This window comes from Pantherophis guttatus, chromosome 3 (assembly GCF_059756535.1).
Source record: "Pantherophis guttatus breed Tessera chromosome 3, ASM5975653v1, whole genome shotgun sequence".
Taxonomy (NCBI): domain Eukaryota; kingdom Metazoa; phylum Chordata; class Lepidosauria; order Squamata; family Colubridae; genus Pantherophis; species Pantherophis guttatus.
The window spans coordinates 47,376,417-47,397,212 of record NC_142065.1 but is presented as its reverse complement, the minus strand read 5'-3'; the positions used below and the strand labels follow the sequence as shown (position 1 = coordinate 47,397,212).

General features: G+C 39.4%; 1 protein-coding gene across 17 annotated transcripts in view; it reads right to left on the bottom strand.

Moving 5' to 3' along the window:
- PLEKHA6 (pleckstrin homology domain containing A6) overlaps nt 1-20,796 on the bottom strand; it is a 199,549-nt gene that overhangs the window by 46,791 nt on the left and 131,962 nt on the right. For 5 of the 17 annotated variants that reach the window (XM_060689782.2, XM_087889469.1, XM_087889481.1 and 2 more), the window contains 7 exons: nt 14,786-14,866; nt 14,351-14,465; nt 13,039-13,146; nt 10,480-10,552; nt 6,658-6,758; nt 1,189-1,364; nt 291-785 (listed from right to left, as the gene is read on the bottom strand). In XM_060689782.2, the coding sequence (XP_060545765.1) occupies nt 291-785; nt 1,189-1,364; nt 6,658-6,758; nt 10,480-10,552; nt 13,039-13,146; nt 14,351-14,465; nt 14,786-14,866 (1,149 nt within the window). Of the gene's footprint in view, nt 1-290; nt 786-1,188; nt 1,365-3,608; nt 4,458-6,657; nt 6,759-10,479; nt 10,553-13,038; nt 13,147-14,350; nt 14,466-14,785; nt 14,867-20,796 lie in introns of those variants that run through there. The other 12 variants (XM_087889472.1, XM_087889476.1, XM_087889479.1 and 9 more) reach the window with 5 other exon arrangements.

Sequence of the window (20,796 nt, the reverse complement as noted above, 5' to 3'; positions counted from 1 at the left end):
AAATAACATATTCCAAGGCACCCAGAGAAGATGATGGGGTTTTTTTTTTCAGAAAAGAAACTGAAATTGTTACAGCCTCGTGTATTAAGGTCATGGACAATTATTTGGGGAAGAGGGAGTGGTACCAAGTATAAAATGCCAACATATTTCAGGACCTTAGGTACCAATTTAAATCTGCAACATAGACTTTTTTCTCAGTATTTAATGAGGTGTTTCTAAAAAAAACAAAAATTTTTTTTAAAAAAGTTATCTGTGTTATTTTTTGTATCTCATGTGTTCAAACAACTCACCTATGGAGATCTTCAGGTGGGGGAACTCCACGTCGCAAATTGACCCACTGTTGCAACTGGGTCATGGAGCTTTTCCTCTGAGCAATCTTTTCTGGATTAGTGCGAGGTGCGAAGCTCCGACGAGAGATAACAGTATCCCCATCATGCTGGGGAAAGGCCATGCTGCCAGGACGAGTTGGAGATGAATACTGCCAACCATTTGGCTGTGGGGTTCTCTCCACTCCAGCTGGCACACGAGCTGCTTCTGGATAAGGGCTTCCGGGCTCAGAGGGTGTATCTTGACTGGCAATGCCATTGGTTTTCACCAGTGCCTCTTTCTTATTTGCAACACGCTCTGGTTTTCTTTCAATCTTCTCGGAACCACGTCCATCACCTTCTCCTCTGGTCTTTGCTTCCAACTCAGCTTTGGCAAGCTCCCTGGTAAGGATACTGCGCTGGTGATGATGATGATGATTTTTGCTAGGAGGAAGGTTCTCACAGTCAGTCTTTTCATGCCTGAGAAGAATGCATAAGTGCATTCATTACTATATTTTAGGATTGGCATATCCTAAACAAGGGATTCTAGTTTACTGTGGGTTCTGACCATCCTCTTGCAGATCTGATATAATAGTTTAAGTTATTATGGATTGAACTTTCTCATGAACCTACCATTTTCACATTGTCTTAAAGCAATTATTTTAATTCCACTGAAGAAAGAACCTTACAGCTATAGAATGATGCCATATGAGACAATGCATTTGTTAGTATTTTACTAGCCATGCCACTAGCATCTTCCAAGTTCATCTAAAATAAAATAGAACTTAGCAATAGATGCAACACCCTTATATAGTGTATTCAGCAGAGTGAAATGTCCACAACCAGTTCTAAAATCCTGCCACCCATCTTTTGATCAACTGACCTTTGAGTAGGTGGGATTTGAACCCGGGCAGCCTCGCCCATGGCTTGAATCCAGGATTCTTGTTCCTCATTGTTCTCAGCACTGAAGAAATAGGTCCGGATGCCAGCATGTTCAGCCTGAGGAGAGAATGACTTCTTGTGATTTCGTGGCATCTCTTCCATCCAACATACAGTTACCTGCAGAAATGAAGAATAGAAAGAGAGAAAGGGAGATAAAAAGATCCCAGTAAGTGTCTAGAGAGTTTACTCACCAGCAATCAATTTTGTTTTCTTTCCCTTAGGAACATTATAATTTCACTAAATTTTCATTTCATGATTGTCAGCTCTTATCTTTAAACAATTTTTGGATTTGTTCAAATAGACACTGCTTTCAAACAGAAAAGTAATCCTGACCATCCTTTAAAAGGAAGATTATCCTCTTCAAAATTTAGCACAAACCAATTCCACTAATTCTAATACAAAGATACCACCTCTGGCTCTCCAGCACCATGGATGAAAGCTCTCCCCTTGCACGACATGCATAAGCCAAAAAGTGTAAGTGGAAAAGCATGCAAAATACTGGTTCTACTCAGATTGTCTTTGCTAAACTCCTTGATAATCATTTTTATGGTAGGGAGAACAAAACCTACTGTGAAATGGCTTGTTGTAACTTATTGATCCAAATTAAAATAATGAAAGAGTTAACATAAACCTGCCAACATTAAACTTCAGATAATACAAATTTACTGCTTTGGGAATAGTTCCAAGACATTCAATATCTCTTCCTAACACAAACAAGGAAGAAAGATCTCTCAAACTTCCTAATTTTTGTAAACATCTTCATTCACAGCATTCCAGATAGTGTGATCTTCCACCTGTTACACTTCAATGTTATCCCATCATTTCTGCCATCTTTTTTCTTATCAGAAGGAAAAATTAAGGAGGGATAGATTAAGTAGTGGTAGAGTGATTTTTGAATGTCAATGCTAAGAATTCTCCACAGAGAAGTATTCACATTCCATTTCCTTGCAGATTTTTAATAAGATTACAATTTCACAACAGACATAGTTCTTGGCTTAGAGAAATCACTAAAGGGAGTACTAAATCTTCCCTAACAATGCTATCTCAGCATTTGGGACATAGACAAAATTTGACTGCTCTCAGCTGTGCAGTGCATGATATTCTGTTTACTTTCCCCAGCATGAACCATTTCTTCATCAGGTTAAAATGTAACAGAGTCTAGGAAATCACACACAGAGACTTTTACTGTATGTACTTCATTCCTGAGTTTCAATATGTTAAAAGCTGAAGATTTTCAGATAAAAAAAACCCACAAAGGAAAGATTATTTTTGAAACTGCCAAGTTTTAGATTATATTTGTAATTTGCTGTATGGATGTTTTGAGCCTAAATAAAGCTTGCTCATGAACTACCCTGTTACCCTAAAATAAGACATCCCCTGATAATAAGCCCAGTCGGGCTTTTGAGCGCATGCACTAAAATAAGCCTCCCCCCCGAAAATAAGCCCTCCCAAAAAATATTTAAACGTAGAGCTAGAAATCAGGTAAGACAGCAAGAGGAGCCCCATCTTGCTCCACATGCCCCAAAATAATAAGACCTCCCCGAAAATAAGGCCAAGCGCTTATTTCGGGGTTCAAAAAATATAAGACAGGGTCTTATTTTGGGGGAAACACGGTAATACCACAGTTTTTCTGAAGACTAGGATAAAAAGACTAGTCATGCATATAAAAAATACCAATAGAGGCAACCACATTCTGTTTAAAACAATCCTATGGGGCTACAAATCCAGATCAAAGTATTTCTAGAATTAGCTAAATTCAAATTCTTTGTCTGAATATAACCAGCTCATTTGTAGTGTGCCTGTTTCAATGATCCTGGAAAAAAAAAATCCAGATCTTTTAATGAAATTTACTGATCAATATAACACACACAATTGGGCTCATATATTACATATTTTATTATGTACATTAAATATTCACAGTAGAGAATGAATAGCATAATTTAGTTTTTGTTTATATTTACCCATCAGTTTTGTCTCACAATTAATTGCCACTCATTAACTACTATATGCCTTCTTGACTTTCATTTTGTTGAGCTAGATATTATTTTCCACAAATCAGTGAGTGAAACCCATAATATGAACATTTATGTATGTGCAAGTCATATAACAGTAATGATTTCAAGATCTACATCCTCAGTGGGGTTTGTTTATATAGCTCTGGGTTTCCAGTATTCTCCATGGTTTTAAAAAAATACTTCTAGGTATTTCATTAGACAAAGGGATTCAAAATTTCCCCCACCACAATTTCCTTTGGGAATGATTGCAGGTGAATAAAGCATGCAGGATCATTTTTATCATTGGTACTTCATTTTTCCTTTCTGGCATGCATGCATGCATTTGGAAACAGAAGGAAAACACTACCTATTTGGTGGCTGGGTGATGTATTGCAGACCAGTAATCAGAAGAGATCTCCTGTCCAGGGGATCCTCACACAGAAAAACAGGGAAGACAGAGAACAGATCAGCCACACCCAATAAGCAATTCAATGGGGAGGAATATCAGCAGGCAAAGCACACCAAGAGCAAAGGTGGTCACTGTGAATGGGTTGCTAAAGCAGAACTGGGCTCATACTTAGTGCTTTCTGAGCTTTAAACTGAATGGTCAACTTGGCTTTCATTGAACTTGGGAAAACTAGTCCTTGCATCTTAGCTCATGGACAGCCCTCAGAGAGTTGTCTCAAAATGCTAGGGGAAAATGTAGGTTCAAATATTACAGCAATAGGACATGATGTAAAATAATATTTCTATAAACTGTAGGATGAAGTCAAAAATTATATTTCTAGATCTACCCATCCCATCCATGTCGATTATCTATGTGAATAGTCTATTATACCATTACAATTTTTTTCAGAACATGAATTGAGAGCACAATAATTATTAATAAATAAATTTTGGCTATCTTGTCATCAATACTGAAGTTCGGAGAAGATCAATATTGTACTTTCATGGTTTTTGTTTTCTTACAAATATTGAAAATCTAGGCACGTTACTTCAGAATAATTCCTACTGAACTCCTACTGATTTGGAAATATGATACTCTTCTCTAAGATGTTATATATACACACATATATATGTGTAGGTCTTTGATTATTCGGGTTTTCTCACACATAAAATTGGAGGTGTCTTGGCGACGTTTTGACGAAGTCTCATTCATCATCTTCAGGCTGGTGTTTTCGGCTTCATGCTTCTAGGAGCAATGTGTGATTGCAGCTGTTTCTTCCTTTTAACTGCCAGTAGGGGTGTGAACTGATTGGTTGGGAGCTTGGCTGTGTTCTGATTGGGTGGAGGTGTGTTCTGATTGGTTGGGGGTGTGTTCTGTTTAGGTGGGGGCTTGGTTGTGCTCGGGTTAGTCTGAGTTGCAGGGGGATTTGAGCTGGTGAGCTGCATTGCTGTTGTTTGGCTTCGCACTTGTGGTCGTGCCACATCTTCATGGTGGGTGTCAGTTTGCTTCATGTATGGATTGGAGGGGTTTAAAGTGGCTAATGATGCAGCTGTGGTCTGGCTTCTGGTTTGTGGTCGTGCCTCATCGGTGTGGGTTTGCTTTTTGCGTGGATGTGTGGTAGTGACATCCTGTGTGGTTTTTGTGAGTGTGGGTCTGGTGTCATTCTTTGTGTTAAGGACTCATTTGTCAATGAGGGCAGGTTTCCAAATGGCTGGTAGGCGGGAGGTATCATCTCATTTATTCATGCTGTGTGGGTGTTTTTTTATCTCAATGGCTTCTCTGATTATTCTGTTGTTAAAGTGTTCAGTTTTGGTGATAGTTCTAGTCTTTTTAAAGTCAATATCATGTCCTGTAACACAAAGAATGACACCAGACCCACAGAAAACCACACAGGATGTCACCACCACACATCCACGCAAAAAGCAAACCCACACCGATGAGGCATGACCACAAACCAGAAGCCAGACCACAGCTGCATCATTAGCCACTTTAAACCCCTCCAATCCATACATGAAGCAAACTGACACCCACCATGAAGATGTGGCATGACCACGAATGTGAAGCCAAACAACAGCAACACAGCTCACCAGCTCAAATCCCCCTGCAACTCAGACTAACCCAAGCACAACCAAGCCCCCACCTAAACAGAACACACCCCCATCCAATCAGAGCACAGCCAACCCCCCATCCAATCAGAGCACAGCCAAACCCCCAACCAATCAGAACACACCTCCACCCAATCAGAACACAGCCAAGCTCCCACCCAATCAGTTCACACCCCCACTGGCAGTTAAAAGGAAGAAACAGCTGCAATCACACATTGCTCCTAGAAGCACGAAGCCAAAAACACCAGCCTGAAGATGTCGAATGAGACTTCGTCGAAACGTTGCCAAGACACCTCCAATTTTACGTGTGAGAAAACCCGAATAACCAAAGACCTACATACAAACACCCGCGAAAACCTCAGAAAACAATATATATATATATATACACTCTGAGATCCTGTCTAATGCAATGGTATCAGCCAAGTTGTCCTGAAAAACATGTTTACCTTCGGAGTCCCTGTGCCATTTTTAAGTACAACTTTTTTATATATATACCACATGTAGTACACGTATGTGCACATGTAGGACATGTAGGAAGATTTACAAAGTAAACTCATGTATTAGTGGTTTCCAATCAAAACCAATTCATCATCATTAAAAAGGGAACAAATATTACACAGGACAGTTTTGAAACATCTGAAGAGCAAGCGGTTTCAATGAGTAGAAAGGAGTTAGGGAACAATACAATGGGCAAGATGGCAATAAGAAAAGTACGTGATATATGTAACATGTAGATGTGCACGTACTTACATCTAGTAATTAATTTTCACTGAGTGTACTGGAAATTTGTTAAAATTTATTTTTATTAAGAATTTTTTTGCAGCATAAAAGCAATACCTACTGAGAAAAAAGTAAGAAAAAGATGGTGGATAGACAAAAAGAAAAATAAGGAGAAGAGATAGAAAAGAAAGCGTATACTGCATTTTTTTGCATATGAAACAATCTTCAAACATCTCTAAATGAACACATATTTTGTAATCTGTCCCACAAGATCTTTCAATTCTCTAGATTTATTCAATAAACATTATATGATCTATTTGACCAAATCTAGACTCACAGGAATTAATATCCATCAAGTGAAAGGAGGATAGAATGAATTTGGAGCTAAATCTCGTAGGATTTAGGATCTCATAGAATATACATGTTCAGTACATTGACATCATACATGCAGGTACAAATGTATACTCTAGGAATCCAACTAGATTTTAAGGGTGTGATACAATGCTGTTTCCCCTCTAAATAAAGTTTCTACTTGGTCCAGTTCAGATAGTGCTGTTAGCCTACGAAACATTTCTACTAGCAGAACAAAGTCTATTTACACATTCATGAACACTATACAAGGACCACTTCTTCTCTTTACTGACCTTAAAGGTATATTTCCTGCTGATGTTATCCGATGGCTGGACAGCTGCCACTCGAAAACTGAGAAGTGGGATGCTGCCCAAGATGCTTTCCTCCTTCTCATCTGCATGATAGAAAAAGGGAGGGACAAAGAATTAGACAACACTCCTTTATCTTAGTTAACAATTGTTAAAATGGACATCCATCTACTTCATCACCGTTGCAACTAAGAAACAATCCAGGGGCATAGGGTAATTTCTAGGCAGGCAGGCAGGCAGGAAGAAAGACCTGAAAATAATCACTATTTATCTATTAAATAAACTATTTATCTACCTATGAAAGGTGCCCCCCTTGCCCTGATGCATTCATGCTTGCTCTTCTCTCCAGTTCAGACTAGCAAGCGCTCACATATCCCTGTATGCATCTCAGTTACAGTTATACCTCACAATACTGTCTAGTTAATTATTCAGGATCATCATCTTTTCCATCTGCTACCAGAGAAAAGGCCCAGGCAGCAGGACTGTGAGAACCAAAGGTTACAGGACAGCTATTCATACTGATATTGTTGGGCTCACAATTTGGCAGGCAGAATATGGAAAAATAAAAGAGTTGCATTGGTTGTGGGTGACATGGAGTCAGAGTAGACAGCTGTGTATAAATTAAATAAATATATATGCACTGCAATGTCATGCATGCATCTTCATTGTCAGATCTTAATTGTTCCAGTAAGTCCAAAGGAAAACAGGATATTACACAGAATGATAAATTTCTATTTGAGGACACATAATCAATCAATCAATCAATCAATCAATCAAAGTTTGTGAAAGGGCAACAACAAGAATACCCAAATCATCTGTTTTAGAGAACTAATTACATTGCTAGACTACTAGAAATATCATGCCACATATAAAAATTACCTATTATTACTGAGGAAATTCTCTCTACTTTTAGACTTTATCCTATTTTTCAGACTATGAAGATATTGTCTGTATTTATAACTTCCTTGAGCTTGGTAGTAAATTGAGACTCTGCAAGAGAAACTCCTATTTGCATCAGACTAGAATCCTTTTGTAGCTGGCTCCAAGCATCACAATCTTTTTATATTTTTCTTTTTAATCAGGTGGCATTTATCTCCTCCAAAACTGAATGCTTGTATTTTGAATACGGTATTTAAAGTTTAAAAGGTATTTTATTTTATTTTGCTTATCTTCTTTGAGATTAATTTATCTCCCATGGGGAGAAGAAAAGGCTGAAACTACTTGCCACATCCCTCTGTACAACATAGCAAGAAATGACACTATTAAAATTGTTTCATTTTAAAATATTTTTAGCATTTAATTGCCACAAAAGGCAGCACAGATTCTAATTATCAAGCTCCCTCAAAGTGGAGGTGAGGGTAGAGTGAGAAGATTCAGGAGATTTCTGGAAGAGCAGGTCTAGGACCTTGAGCCTTTGACCTTATAGATTCAGCCATTCAACTGCAGTATTGCAAAATGGAAAATTAATTGCTAGATAAAATAGCTAAGGACTTGCTGGGGAAGGAAGGAAGGAAGGAAGGAAGGAAGGAAGGAAGGAAGGAAGGAAGGAAGGAAGGGAGGGAGGGAGGGAGGGAGGGAGGGAGGGTAGGGAAGGGAAGGTAATCACTCATCTGAGAAATTATTCCTATGTATTGCTGGAAAATTATATTGTTTGGCCAGAAAGAGTTAAAGTACATTATTGCAAAATAATATTACAAAAACATAAGAATCCTGCTACAGCAGATCAAAGGACCATCTTATCCAGCATTCTACCTTCATAGTGGCCAGCTAGGTAACAGGCAGCCAGCTGAGACATAAATTCAGTAACACATCTACACTTTTCACTTGTACTTCAACTCTCCTGTCTGTCTAATTGTAATCCACAATTGGCAGGAAGCATGCATCAGAGAGCAACTATTTTTGAATCAAGGTACCTCCAATGGGTTAATTTAAAGAATGCATCCAAAGGCATCAGGCCCATTGTGGGGACTGAAATTTCAAGGATCTTCATACCACTTGCACTGGCAAAGTTGTGTCCACTGCAGTGTCACCATACTGCCCTGCAGTTGTCGAATCGCTGAGGTCATGTTATCATAACTTCCGATGCTCCTGGCTACCTTCCCACAAGCAAAGTCAATGGGGAAGCTGGCAGGAAGTTGGAACTTGCTCCTGCTCCCACTGCTTTTTTTTGTCCACCCATGGTCATAGTGGTTTGTCTGTCTAAGTAAGCAAATTTCTCTGAAACAATGACTCAATGGGTCATGGGTTATCCAGTAGTATTTTACCATAGAACTGTAGGCTGCCCTCTGTAATTACCATCAAAGGAGTGGGGTTGTCTCCTTTACAACCATCCAGTTGGCAACAATTATTACACATCATGGTGTAGAATGGCATTTCTCAAGTACATACTGAAGAAATTGTTGTGGTCTGCCAGCAGACTGTGGAGCTGGCAGCGGAGTTGGACAATGAGGAGGCTGGGAGGACAATTGGCCAGTCCTGGAGTCAGGGGAAAGCCCGGACAAGGGCTCTGCATTGGAGGCAGAGATGAGGCCAGGGCCATCTGGGAGTGATGCATGGACTCTGGAGCCTCCAGAGGCGGATAGCAGAGAGGCAGAGGAACAGGAGGAGCCTGTTCCTAGTGCACACATGCGAAGAGCTGCCAGAAGGCAAGAGCAGCTAAAGCAAAAAGAACGACTTGGGAGTAAGGCCAGGAGATGATTGGCCCCTCTCAGAAGGCTTAAAAGAGCAGCAACGGCTCTTGGGATCTTTGTAGGAAAACAACGTTGCTACAATTATCTCTTGTCTTGCTACATTTGTTTCGTGTCAGAATCTCTTGCTTCTTGCCAAGAAAAGCTTTTGACAGGGTGCCAAAGAAGTCACCGTTGGTGATAAGGCCGAAGAACTGTTTATTAAGAATTTGTTTTGGACTTAATTTGGACTTAATTTGGACTAAGCTGAGAATGAAGTAATTCTCAGCTGTTCTAATAAAATATGTTTTTAGGACTGATTGTGTCTGGTAATGTTCTGCCCCAGCTCTGGATTCCCAAGGATTGTGACACACACCAACGGTCCTTATCAAAGTTATAACGTACCAAAAATAAACAAAGTCTGGCAAAGGTTGGCAACCAGCCCAGAAAACAAGATACGATAAGACACTCACTCTCCAAAATGCTCTGTTGTTTCCAGCAAGAAATTACTAACTGCGTGCGACTTAAATAGGCTAAGGGAGTGGCCAATTATCCCCAAACCTTACTCTCAAGGAGACCTCCTCCTCCTGAGTAGCCACTCCTGCCTTTTGGCAGCCCTGCGTGCTCACGCATTGAGGAGAGGCTCCTCCACTTCGCTCTCTCCACTTGAAGGAGCCTCTGGAGGTTCTGAAGGCCCTGGCACCACATCCTCTTCAGCCTCCTCGCTGTCCGATGTGAGCACCGGCTGCGCAGGCTGCTGGCATGACCCCACACCAGCCTCCTCGTTGGGATCAGCCACGATCCGCGCAGGCCGCTGGCGGGCCACAACAGGTAATAACTCCTTGGGCCTACGTCACAACAGAAATATTGCCTTTCCTATCTCTCCTAAACCATGAAAATATTGCATCCCTTATAGATAAAAAAATAAACCAGTCTCTCCTATAATAGCAGTACTGTTCCTCAATAGAGGGCGTGAAGGTGAAAATCTAGTTTGATAAGATATACAGAAAATGAATGCATACATTCCTGCCATTGCTTTCAAACTATGTTTGGCATCTGGGAGTTTCCTTATATCTTTATATTTTAATATATAATTAAATATAATTTTAATATTTAATTTTAAACTTGAATCTCCTCATACCTTTGTAGTAAAAAAGGCAGCGATCCACCAATACAAACCAGCGCTTGTTCCACTGCTTGACTCCAGAGCTGGCCTGTAAAGAGTTGTTGAAAACAAATAAATGTCGTAATTTGGATACTACATACAGCATAGATTGAAAACGTATCCTGTGAAAAAAAAAATGGCATGACAGGCTGAGGTCAGACAAAGTAATAGAATTGCTAGGTAGGATAGGACAAGAACTATGGAATCTAGAATAGAATATCTCCCACCCATTTGCTGTGGAAGCGGTATCTAGATTAGTTCTGAAGTTACTTCCTGTGAGAGGGAACACTTTGGTCCCCAGTCTCAGAATGACAAGTCAGAAGGCAATCTCAGCAAACACACACTTGAGAAAGAAGAAATAAGGCGTCTGTGATGTGCAATTTTCTGTAAACATTCCCTCCTTCCCGTAATAGGTAGGTGGACTGAATGGCCTCTCTCCACTATAGAAATTGGATCTTCTCCAATTTCAATGTATCATTTTCTTACAGTGAAGCCAAAGCACCCTATGGTGTAACACATCAGAGCTGTCCCTCACATATTGGGGGGAGGGGAGTGTTGCTGGAAAGGATGCTTTGGCCAAACGTAAGAGTTCAGCTTTAATGGAAGAGGACATGGAGAACCATGAGCCCACTCTATAGATGTCTCCTAGGAGCTTATTATCTGCCCATTTGTCCTGTGGGACACCCTTATTCTATGTCTCATAGGGTAGTCCAAAGCATGATTTGATCCATTTGGAAAGAGATAAGTTCCCTGAGGATGGGCTCCAGCATGAGTACGAAAACTCGGAAGACTAAATCTCTGGTCCGGGTGACTGACCCAGACTGGATCCTGCAGACTAAAACTACTTTTACTGACTAATAACTGAATCTTGCAAATCTGATTGTGCCGTACTTCCTCCTTTTTACACGCCAATGAATTTAGGAAACGTATGCTTAAGCCACTTCTGAAAATGATCTCTTTGTTTTGGATTTATACAATATTTTAATCCACTTTTAAATGTTAGGGAATGTTAGCAGTAAATAAAAATTGAATTAAAAAAAAAACCATTAAAAAGGAGAATTGTAGATTTAAGGGAGTCCTTGGCAGAACTGATAGACTCACATGCTCTTTGGAAAAAGACAGAACCAAAACTGGGGATGAAGCTATCCCCTTCCATAGGAAGCAGCAACAGATCTACTCTAAGGTCTGCCTCCAGTGTGACTGGGAGGGAAATACCTATGACAGTGATGGCTAACCTTTTTGCCATCGTATGCCAAAAGTGGGGGGAGTGCAGGGGGGGTCATGCGCATGCCCACACCCATAATTATGAGTGGACCCTCCCCCCACATGCAGATGGGACCCCCCCCACTCCTCCCGCTTTTGGCACGCGATGGCACATTGGGCCTGATAGGCCCATTTATGTCCTCTCCAGGTTCCAGAGGCTTTCTTGGAGCCTGGGGAGGGTGAAAATGGCCTTCCCCACCCCCCAGAGGCCTTCCAGAGGCCGAAAATGGCCTGTTTCCCGACTTCCGGTGGGACCGGAAGTCCCGAAAATCAGCTGGCCGGCGCATGCATGCACGCTGGAGCTGAGCTAGGGCAACGCTTGTGTGCCCACAGATATGGTTCCACATGCCACCTGTGGCATGCGTGTCATAGGTTTGCCATCACGGACCTATGAGAAGGAGCCTTAGCTCCAAAAAAACCAATCCTTTGAAGTCAGGCAGAGATCTTGATCAGTTGCATAGCAATCCCAATATTTTTAATCCAAGAATGATATAGTGCATAGCAATCCAAATGGACTGATTCTATCTATCTATCTATCTATCTATCTATCTATCTATCTATCTATCTATCTATCTATCTATCTATCTATCTACCTACCTACCTACCTACCTACCTACCTACCTACCTACCTATCTCTGCCTTTATTACTTCATAGGTAACTCAAGGTGGTGAACACACATAATTATCTTTCCTCCTCCTATTTTCCCCACAACAATAATCTTGTGAGGCGGTGGTGCTGAGAAGAGTGACTAGCTCAAAGTCACCCAGCTGACTTTCATGCCTAAGGCAGCACTAGAACTCACCGGTGGAATGATCAAATAAGCCAATGACTTTCAAATCATTTTCTTGCTCAATAAGAACTTACGAGAAAAACCAAGTAGTGAGTTAAAAAGCATTTCCTTGACTGTCCTAAAGCATGAAGACTGGACTGTGATGAGAGAAAAATAGGAGAAGCTTGTGCAAAGATGGGCAACCTTTAGCACACCAAATAGCATTTGCTCTAATTTTAGTGGATGAAAGTCATGTTTGGTAGGGCTAAAGATACTTTAGTGATCATGGCTGTGTTGTCAAATTGGACAGTCCAGAAAAGAACCCAGAAGCCCTCAAATAACTACTTAATTATGTACGTGGGTATGGAACATTTTGTAAAAGAATTTCGGCATTAAACTGTGGATCTAATTTACCAACAGAATCAGGAATTGGTTTGGGGACCTTCAAAATGTACTTGCAGCTTAGGGGCTATGAATATCTTCTGAAGTACAGATGGTTTACCTGCTTGAAGAGCCAACCATTCTTGGTCACTGCAGCATTGGGATTCCTCTTCATGGAATTAGAACGTTTTCCAAAAGCAATTCCTTTCCTGGAAGTACGTGATGATGCCTTTGGGAAATAAAACAGAAAGGTTTGGGGCAGGCAAAACAAGCAGTGGGTAATACAATGAAATCCTGCTTAATTATATTAAGTCTGATGGTTGTTGAGTTTTTGTATCATTTATTCTTGTTATATTCTTGTTATATCCTTTATATTAGTTCTAGTTTTGACTTTTTAATTGATTTATATTTTATGAACCACTTAGACTCCTTTGGAACTCTGAGGGTATAAATTTGATAAATAAATATTAGAATATTAGGCACACTGAAAGCAATAAGACATGATTAACTTATCTCTAACTGAGTACCAATGGATCAATTTTTAAGCATGACTAAATATGGATTAAACTCATAATCTTGGGTACATGCTGGCTTTGACATTTGGCCTTAAAAAGATGTCTAATTTTTGTGAAGTAGAATTTTTACATGTGTGCCATTTATGCTAAGATATTTCAATATCAACTAGTTCTCCTTGGACAGTATCAGTGGTGGGTTCCTTCTGGTTCGGCCTGGTTCCCCCGAGCTGGTAGCAGTGACAATATGACATCACCGAACCGGTTCTGCCGCCCCCGCCCGCCCCAGCCCCTCTGGTTATTCTTACCTTTTATTTGCCCCCACCCCCAATCTATTGCTGCCTCATGAGTCCCAGCTGATCAAAACCTGCTTAAACTCTTGCCGCAGGGCTTCAAAGGGCTGCCCTACAGCTGATCAGTGTTAAAAGGCAGTGTGGTGGTAGACGGTGCCTCCAAAAAGAAATGAGTAGACTGGTGCCTGAAAAAACAAATGAGTAGACCGGTGCCTGAAAAAACAAATGAGTAGACCGGTGCCTCCAAAAACAAATGGGTAGACCGGTACAGCTCTGCAAGCAGTTAAAAGTCTGGTAGACCACTACCTCTGCTAAATCCTAAAGAATTGTCACATGACGATCAAGCCACGCCCACAAAATAAGCCATGCCCACAAAACCGGTAGTAAAAAAAATTAGAACCTACCCCTGGACAGCATGAAGTGAAATAACTGCAAACATGATTTTAAACTTTGAACAACAATGTGGTAGGTTGTTCTATAGTGCTGTGAATTTCACAGTAGCAGATCAATTACACCTTATTTTTCAGATGGGAAAACTTGACAGCCAGAAGGTTTGGACAACCCTATCAGAACAGAGCCACAAAAAGAAAAATATGCAAGACCACAATGCACAATATAGCAAACATACCCTGCCATTTGGTCGTTCCTGAGGTACCTCTGAAACCATTGTGTGATTAGAGGATTCACTGGTGACTGCTGCCGGCCGCTTGCTACTTGCTTTGCTTGACATGTCAAAGACAGATCTGGGATTGCAGGTGAAGGAGAGGAAAAATACATCATTAACAATCCCAAGAAACTGACTTTGCTTCTTATACTTCCATACCACAAATACATGTCCATGTATTGATCTTAACATTAACTTAAACCAGGAATTCATCAAATCAGACAGAATACAAATCTCCTTTGGGCAAATCCCTGCCCTTTTTTCTCGAGCTAAACTTCTAGACAACTAAGAGACTATTTTCTTTCATTTGATATTTTTCATCCTTAAATTTTATGCTCTATGTTCTTTCATGAACTTCCATTTTATGTCCAATATTGCAAGGCACTAAAAACCACCAACCTTTGCAATCCAAAATGGTTGTTCTCTCCTGGGGTCTGGCCAATCACTGGATGAAGGAAAGTGTTCCGTCTTTCATTATGGCTAAGAAAAAAAAAAAAAAACCAGAGAAATAGACAAGGAATTAATGATGTGGATTATATGGAAATGTAATTTGCCTTTGGCTAATAATTAATTAACAGAGAATATGTATTTTTCAAGGTACATCTCTTTTGCAGCTTCTGTAGTAAGTTGACTATGAGTATATCTTGGAGATGGAAATCAATCTGCCTTGATCCGTTTAGAGGTACCAATCCAGTATACAGACAAGTACTAGCCATTACTCCTATCTGAAATACATTCTCCAGCCTACTCTTCATCCATCAAAAACAATTGTACCTATAGAACATTTCCAGGAAACTGCTGAATTTTGAAAAGATAAGCAGTAATAATCATCATCTTCTAGAGTTTTCAGTCTCAGTGGAAATTTTGCTATAATGATCTGACAAAAGCAACATCTAAGCTGATGGCTGCAATGAAACAGAAAACTCTACTCATAATACATCAATGTCGACACAAATCATGACTTTGCCATCCAGTATTTTTTTTTGTGCCTTACCTAGCTAAAAGTTGTTTACAGGCCCCAGGCTGCTGCACACAAATATCTATCACCACTAACAATAAAGCATTTTTTAAAATAGCTGCTGTGATTTAATTAGAAGCATAATCATTTCATATGATGAGTCCATAGTATATTAAAGTTGTAGGAGAATAATAACACAGTCATGTGTTACTGTTTCAAGCAAGCTCATTAATGAGACATTAGAAATCATGCAGCCTGTTTTTGATAGCTCCTTAAGGATTATCATGGCCACCATTTCTTGGCAGAGATCTAAAAACAATACTTTGAAATTTTCAAATAGCCTTCTGCCAGAAAAATGTTTTGAGAATTGGACTGATCTAAGAGCCTTTTATATATGTCATTTCTCCGTCTTCTCTGGAACTGTATGTAGCTGACTATTTTAGAATAGAAAGTCAATGCTCTACGGATTCCAGGCTGAGAGATATCAGGCCATTTCTATAGAGTCAACAATTTAAAATGATTACCATTGCATGCAAATGTACAGGAGAAACTTGGGGTTATACCACCTCAAACTCTTCTTCAACTGTAATGGTATGTGAGAATGACCTTGAGGAAAAGCCACAGAGTAGGCAACAATCAAATAAGAGGTGGCCGAGTCTATAGAAGGAATGGAGTTGCTTTCAAAAGGGATCCTTCCTAATTTCTTGGACTGTAAGGGCCAGGTGTGAGAGGAAGATGTACAGTATTTTCAGACATGCAACATTCTGTTAATGGAACAGAATAATATAGAGTTAATACTTGTGGGTGTGCTTCTTGTCTGGACTCCCTCACAGGGCTGATATTACATGAAGTAAATAATAGTATGTGCACTGAGTTAATCCACTAAAGAGGCAGCCATAGAATACCTCTCTTCCTGATACATACAGAAGGAAGGGTTCTTAGGGAACATTTAAATAATGAATTCAGAGGCCATAATGGCACAATTGAGAATTTTTCCCATTTCAGTATAATGCCTAAATCCATATAATGTGCAGAAAGGCATCAGTTGAGATCTCTACAATGCAATACCTACTCCATGTAAGATTGTGCTTTTACAATTGAGGCGCACTGACTAAAACAAAACTATTAAATTACAGCAGCCAAAACAAATCAAGCCAGCCGTGCTCTGTGATGTGCTTTTCCGGATGCAGATTTTAATTAGAATACATTATGTTATCTTGGCCTGCTGAGCTTTATTAGTTTTATGTTTACAAAAAGCAGGCTGTCATTTCCTACACACATACACACACAAATCCATATCAAAGAAAAGATAAACAAGTTTTTAATGACTTGTGACAGACCAAATTACAGTTTTAACCCCATTTCATGGATTAAATGAACATACAGCATGATCAATCTGGCATGTGAATGGCACTAGTGCAAATGTCTAGCTTTCTTGTCCCGGTGTGCAAAATTTCATATAATTTTATGCAACTTCTTTATTTTATATAGTCTATTCTCTCTGAAGGCCTGGTATGGATGTTTGAATGGAAACAGCATTGAAGATCTCCAAAACAGGCAGTCCTGCAAAGCTGTTCTGCCCCAGCTATGGATCCCAAAGAATGTAGCACACACAAACTCCGAACAAAACTCAGTTTACTTCAAAACACAGTCTTTTGCAAATACAGGCTGTTAATAAAAACGTTCTTAACAACCTGCCAGAAATTCCACAGATAAGATAGTGTTTTACTAGAGTTGGCAGAAAGCCCAGAAGCCAGGTTTGCAGAGAAAATTCAAACTCAATGATCAGCGAACGAACGAACACACGTTGTTTCCTGCAGCTTTTTACAAGCTGTGTACAAACTTAAATAGGCTAAGGGAGTGGCCAATTAGCCCCAAGCCTTACTCTCAAGGAGACCTCCTCCTGAGTAATCACTCCTGCCTTTTGGCAGCTTGGCATACTCGTGCATTGAGAAGAGGCTCCTCCACTTCATCTTCTTCACTTAAAGGAGCCTCTGAAGATTCTGAAGGCCCTGGCTGGATCCCTGCCTCTGACATCACATCTTCTTCAGCCTCCTTGCTGTCCGACTCGAGCGCCAGCTGCACAGGCTGCTGGCGCAACACCACACCAGCCTCCTCATCGTTGGGATCAGCAACAATCCGCGCAGGCAGCTGGTGGGCCACAACAAAAGCAGATAGATAAACTACTCCAGAAATTGCACTTGGCCAAGTACAGTGACCATACTGGGCAAAAATGATGTGCACTGTATTGAATGATGAGTTGATCAAGACTGGTTTAAACAGTTTGGTCTGGGCTTCCTTCCCAATAAATATTAAAAACTTGTGAGCAAAACCAAAACTGTAAGAGATGAGGTTGTAGTGTGTTCATAAGAACAGAATGACAGAATTTGGATGCAGAAAAAAAATATGGCCAATTTATTCAAACTGTGCTAATTTATATTCTCTAGCTAAGCAGCTTGGGAAGAACCTGGCCAGGTAAGAATGGCTTTTGCTTTTGTTGTAGAGAGTTTCTCTAACTCAGGTTGAAGAATTTATCAAAATCCCCATATTTAAATCAAAGTTTCCATACTTGGTCTTTACCCATTCTTATTAAACATGGTTTTGCATTCAGGGAAACCTGAACGTTTACTATAAAACAGCCTTTGTATATTGAATTAAACTTGGTGTAAAAAAAAATCAACTACAACACTTTCCTCATTTCCCCCCCAAATTAGCAAATTACCCAAATGCAAAGTCAGCAGAAATTTGAGAGGTTATATAATTGTATAATATATAATTGTAGGAAAAGCATGCTGTCATACTTGAAAGATCAGGTCCACAGGTGTGGGTCTAATTAAACTGATTTATTGTTAATCATGCCTATGCACAAGAATCTTCTCAACTAATAATTAACACCTACTTTGGGTTAGATAAGGGTCAACAGAATTCAAGGGAGGTTGGACCTAGTTCGTTTGTGGCTCGGTAGGGATTCTAGACTGATCCCTCTTTTAACTCTGCTCCCAGGTTATACCACTCCTTCTCCTACCTATGCTTTGTTTTATCAGGATTTTTCATATGGCTTACTTTTCTGCATTAGAAGAGTTTTGAAAATGGATGGCATTTCTTCAACATATATACAACTGTGCATTGGAATGTGCACTGAGATAGATCAAGTAAGTCTTTAAATGTTTTCTTACCCCCATCTCCAAGGAAACAACAGCTCTTTTGCACAAGGCTACCAATTCTGAATTGTAAAAACACAGATGACTATGAGATGGTAACGAAGAGGCACAAAAGTTCTGATCCACTGCTGTCATCTAGTATTCACCTGAATTTTATACCCAAATCTTTAGCCCTATTTTAAATATATCCCAACTTCTTTTCCCAAGCCAGTTCAATACCAAAGACTATATTTTATCATGACAAGGATGCCAATGTTGGTTCATTCTTGGGATAAGCTTGGGAATCTTGGATTCACAGAACTATTGTAAAGAAATATTAATTTATTGTGAATAAATTTACATGTGCATGGCCAGACAAATTTTTCCAATGGTAATGAAATAACTTACTGATGGCTTCACCAAGAATCATGTGTTGTCTTTGAGAAATCTTGGACAATTAATGAAAAGCTAGATAACTGGAGAAGGTGTAACATTGTTCATGTTTGGGCCAAAAAGCTGGGCACCAATGCCTCAGAAATTCTAGAGCAAATAATAAAATAATAATAAAGTCATCTATACTATATAAACTTCTTGAAAACAGTTCAGGAATTATCAGAAATCACCAAGAATTGATCACAAATAAATCTTACAGACTATACCCCAACTTTAAATCAAATTATTTCCTTAGTAGATTGTGGGAAATTTATTGAATGAAATATACATTGAATTCAGCAAGGATTTCATAAGGTAACCCATAATGTTTTAATTAGTATGCTATTTAAATGTGGATTGGATGATATAACAGGAAGATATACAAGACCTGAAAACTGTTCTCAATTATCATCAGAATGCTCATTTAACTGGAGAGAAGTATCTGTTCTTTGTATTAAAACATTTCACATAGAAATGGACCAAATCTTTATCAAATTTGAAGGTAACATCTGAGAAGACAGAAATAAGATTTATCTTTATAACTTAGATAAATGGGCTGAAAATAGCAGAGTAATCATATTAGCTATAATTGATTCTAATTAAATGTACATGATATGATGGGAAAACAAAGATTTTATGTTAGACCTCCTCATTAATGTTTGGAGTGCAGTCTCCAGTATGCCACACAGAGACTAAATGTAGCTCTCAACCTAGAAAAAGTTGTATTCTAATCATGACTACAGACTTTTAAAAAAAATCTCACTGGCTGATTACTTTCATTCACATCCCACACACTTAGAAAATCCCCACATCCACTGATGACTGGTGACATGAGCTGCCATCCTTCTTTGTGATCCAATTTGGGATTATTTCTCAGATGACATCTTTGAATACCCCCCTCTCCAAAAGGAAACTTGCCATTATTCCAGAGACGTTAGCCAGTATGTATATCCGGGAGACTTGCCACAATGGCTGGAATATGTCACTGTCCCTTTAACTAGCTGCTTTGCTGTAAAGAAGCAATGCCAAGATCACACATCACTTCTGCAGCATTATGTCAACCTTCAGTTGGCATCTGACCAGTGCTACCTGCTTGCTGGCTTCAGTTTTGCTGCCAGCATTTCTGGGTTCTGTCCAGGGTCCTGATGCTTTTCTTACCATACTGACATCATAGTGAGCTCCCTCTTGCAATCAGCCTGCTGAACCCATAACTAACTTTCTTACTACTACTTCTGACTATAGCCTGATTTTACTGCTATGCACATGAATAAAAAATAAAAAAGGCATGTTTCAGGATTGGGTGTGTATTTGGAATGCCTACTTATTCCATAGACAATGTGTTTATGACATTCTGACAGAAAATTTGGAGTAATGCTCAGCAAAACCACACTGCCATGCAGAATTCAGAAATAGGTGCAATGCTTTCTAACTTTCTTAAGATAATCAGCAAATTGACTGTTGGCAAAATCCAATATTGTGCTCATCTTCTATATTTTAAATTTAGTTCTGGGTTATCTTGATATTTATTTGTAGTGGTGTTTGAAAAATAATGAAGGCTCAAGAGAGAGAATTTATTTATAATGTTAACTTTTTCCACTGCATACGATCTTGCAATTGTGTGGTAAATTGACTTCATAAACTGTACGTTATTAATGGAAGCAACCATCAGAAAACATATCCCAAATATAACAGACATCAAACATTTCTCCCAATGAGGGTACTTTTTTGTGAAAAAAAAATATTATGATCAATTTCTTATCTGAGAAAAACAATAAACAAATATGGCTGCAATCTTTGGGTCATTAAAGTGTCTGTCCTTGTTTTTAGCTATGTTAGTATGAAGGAGGATGGGCCATTATATGAGAAAAGCTCTAGATAGA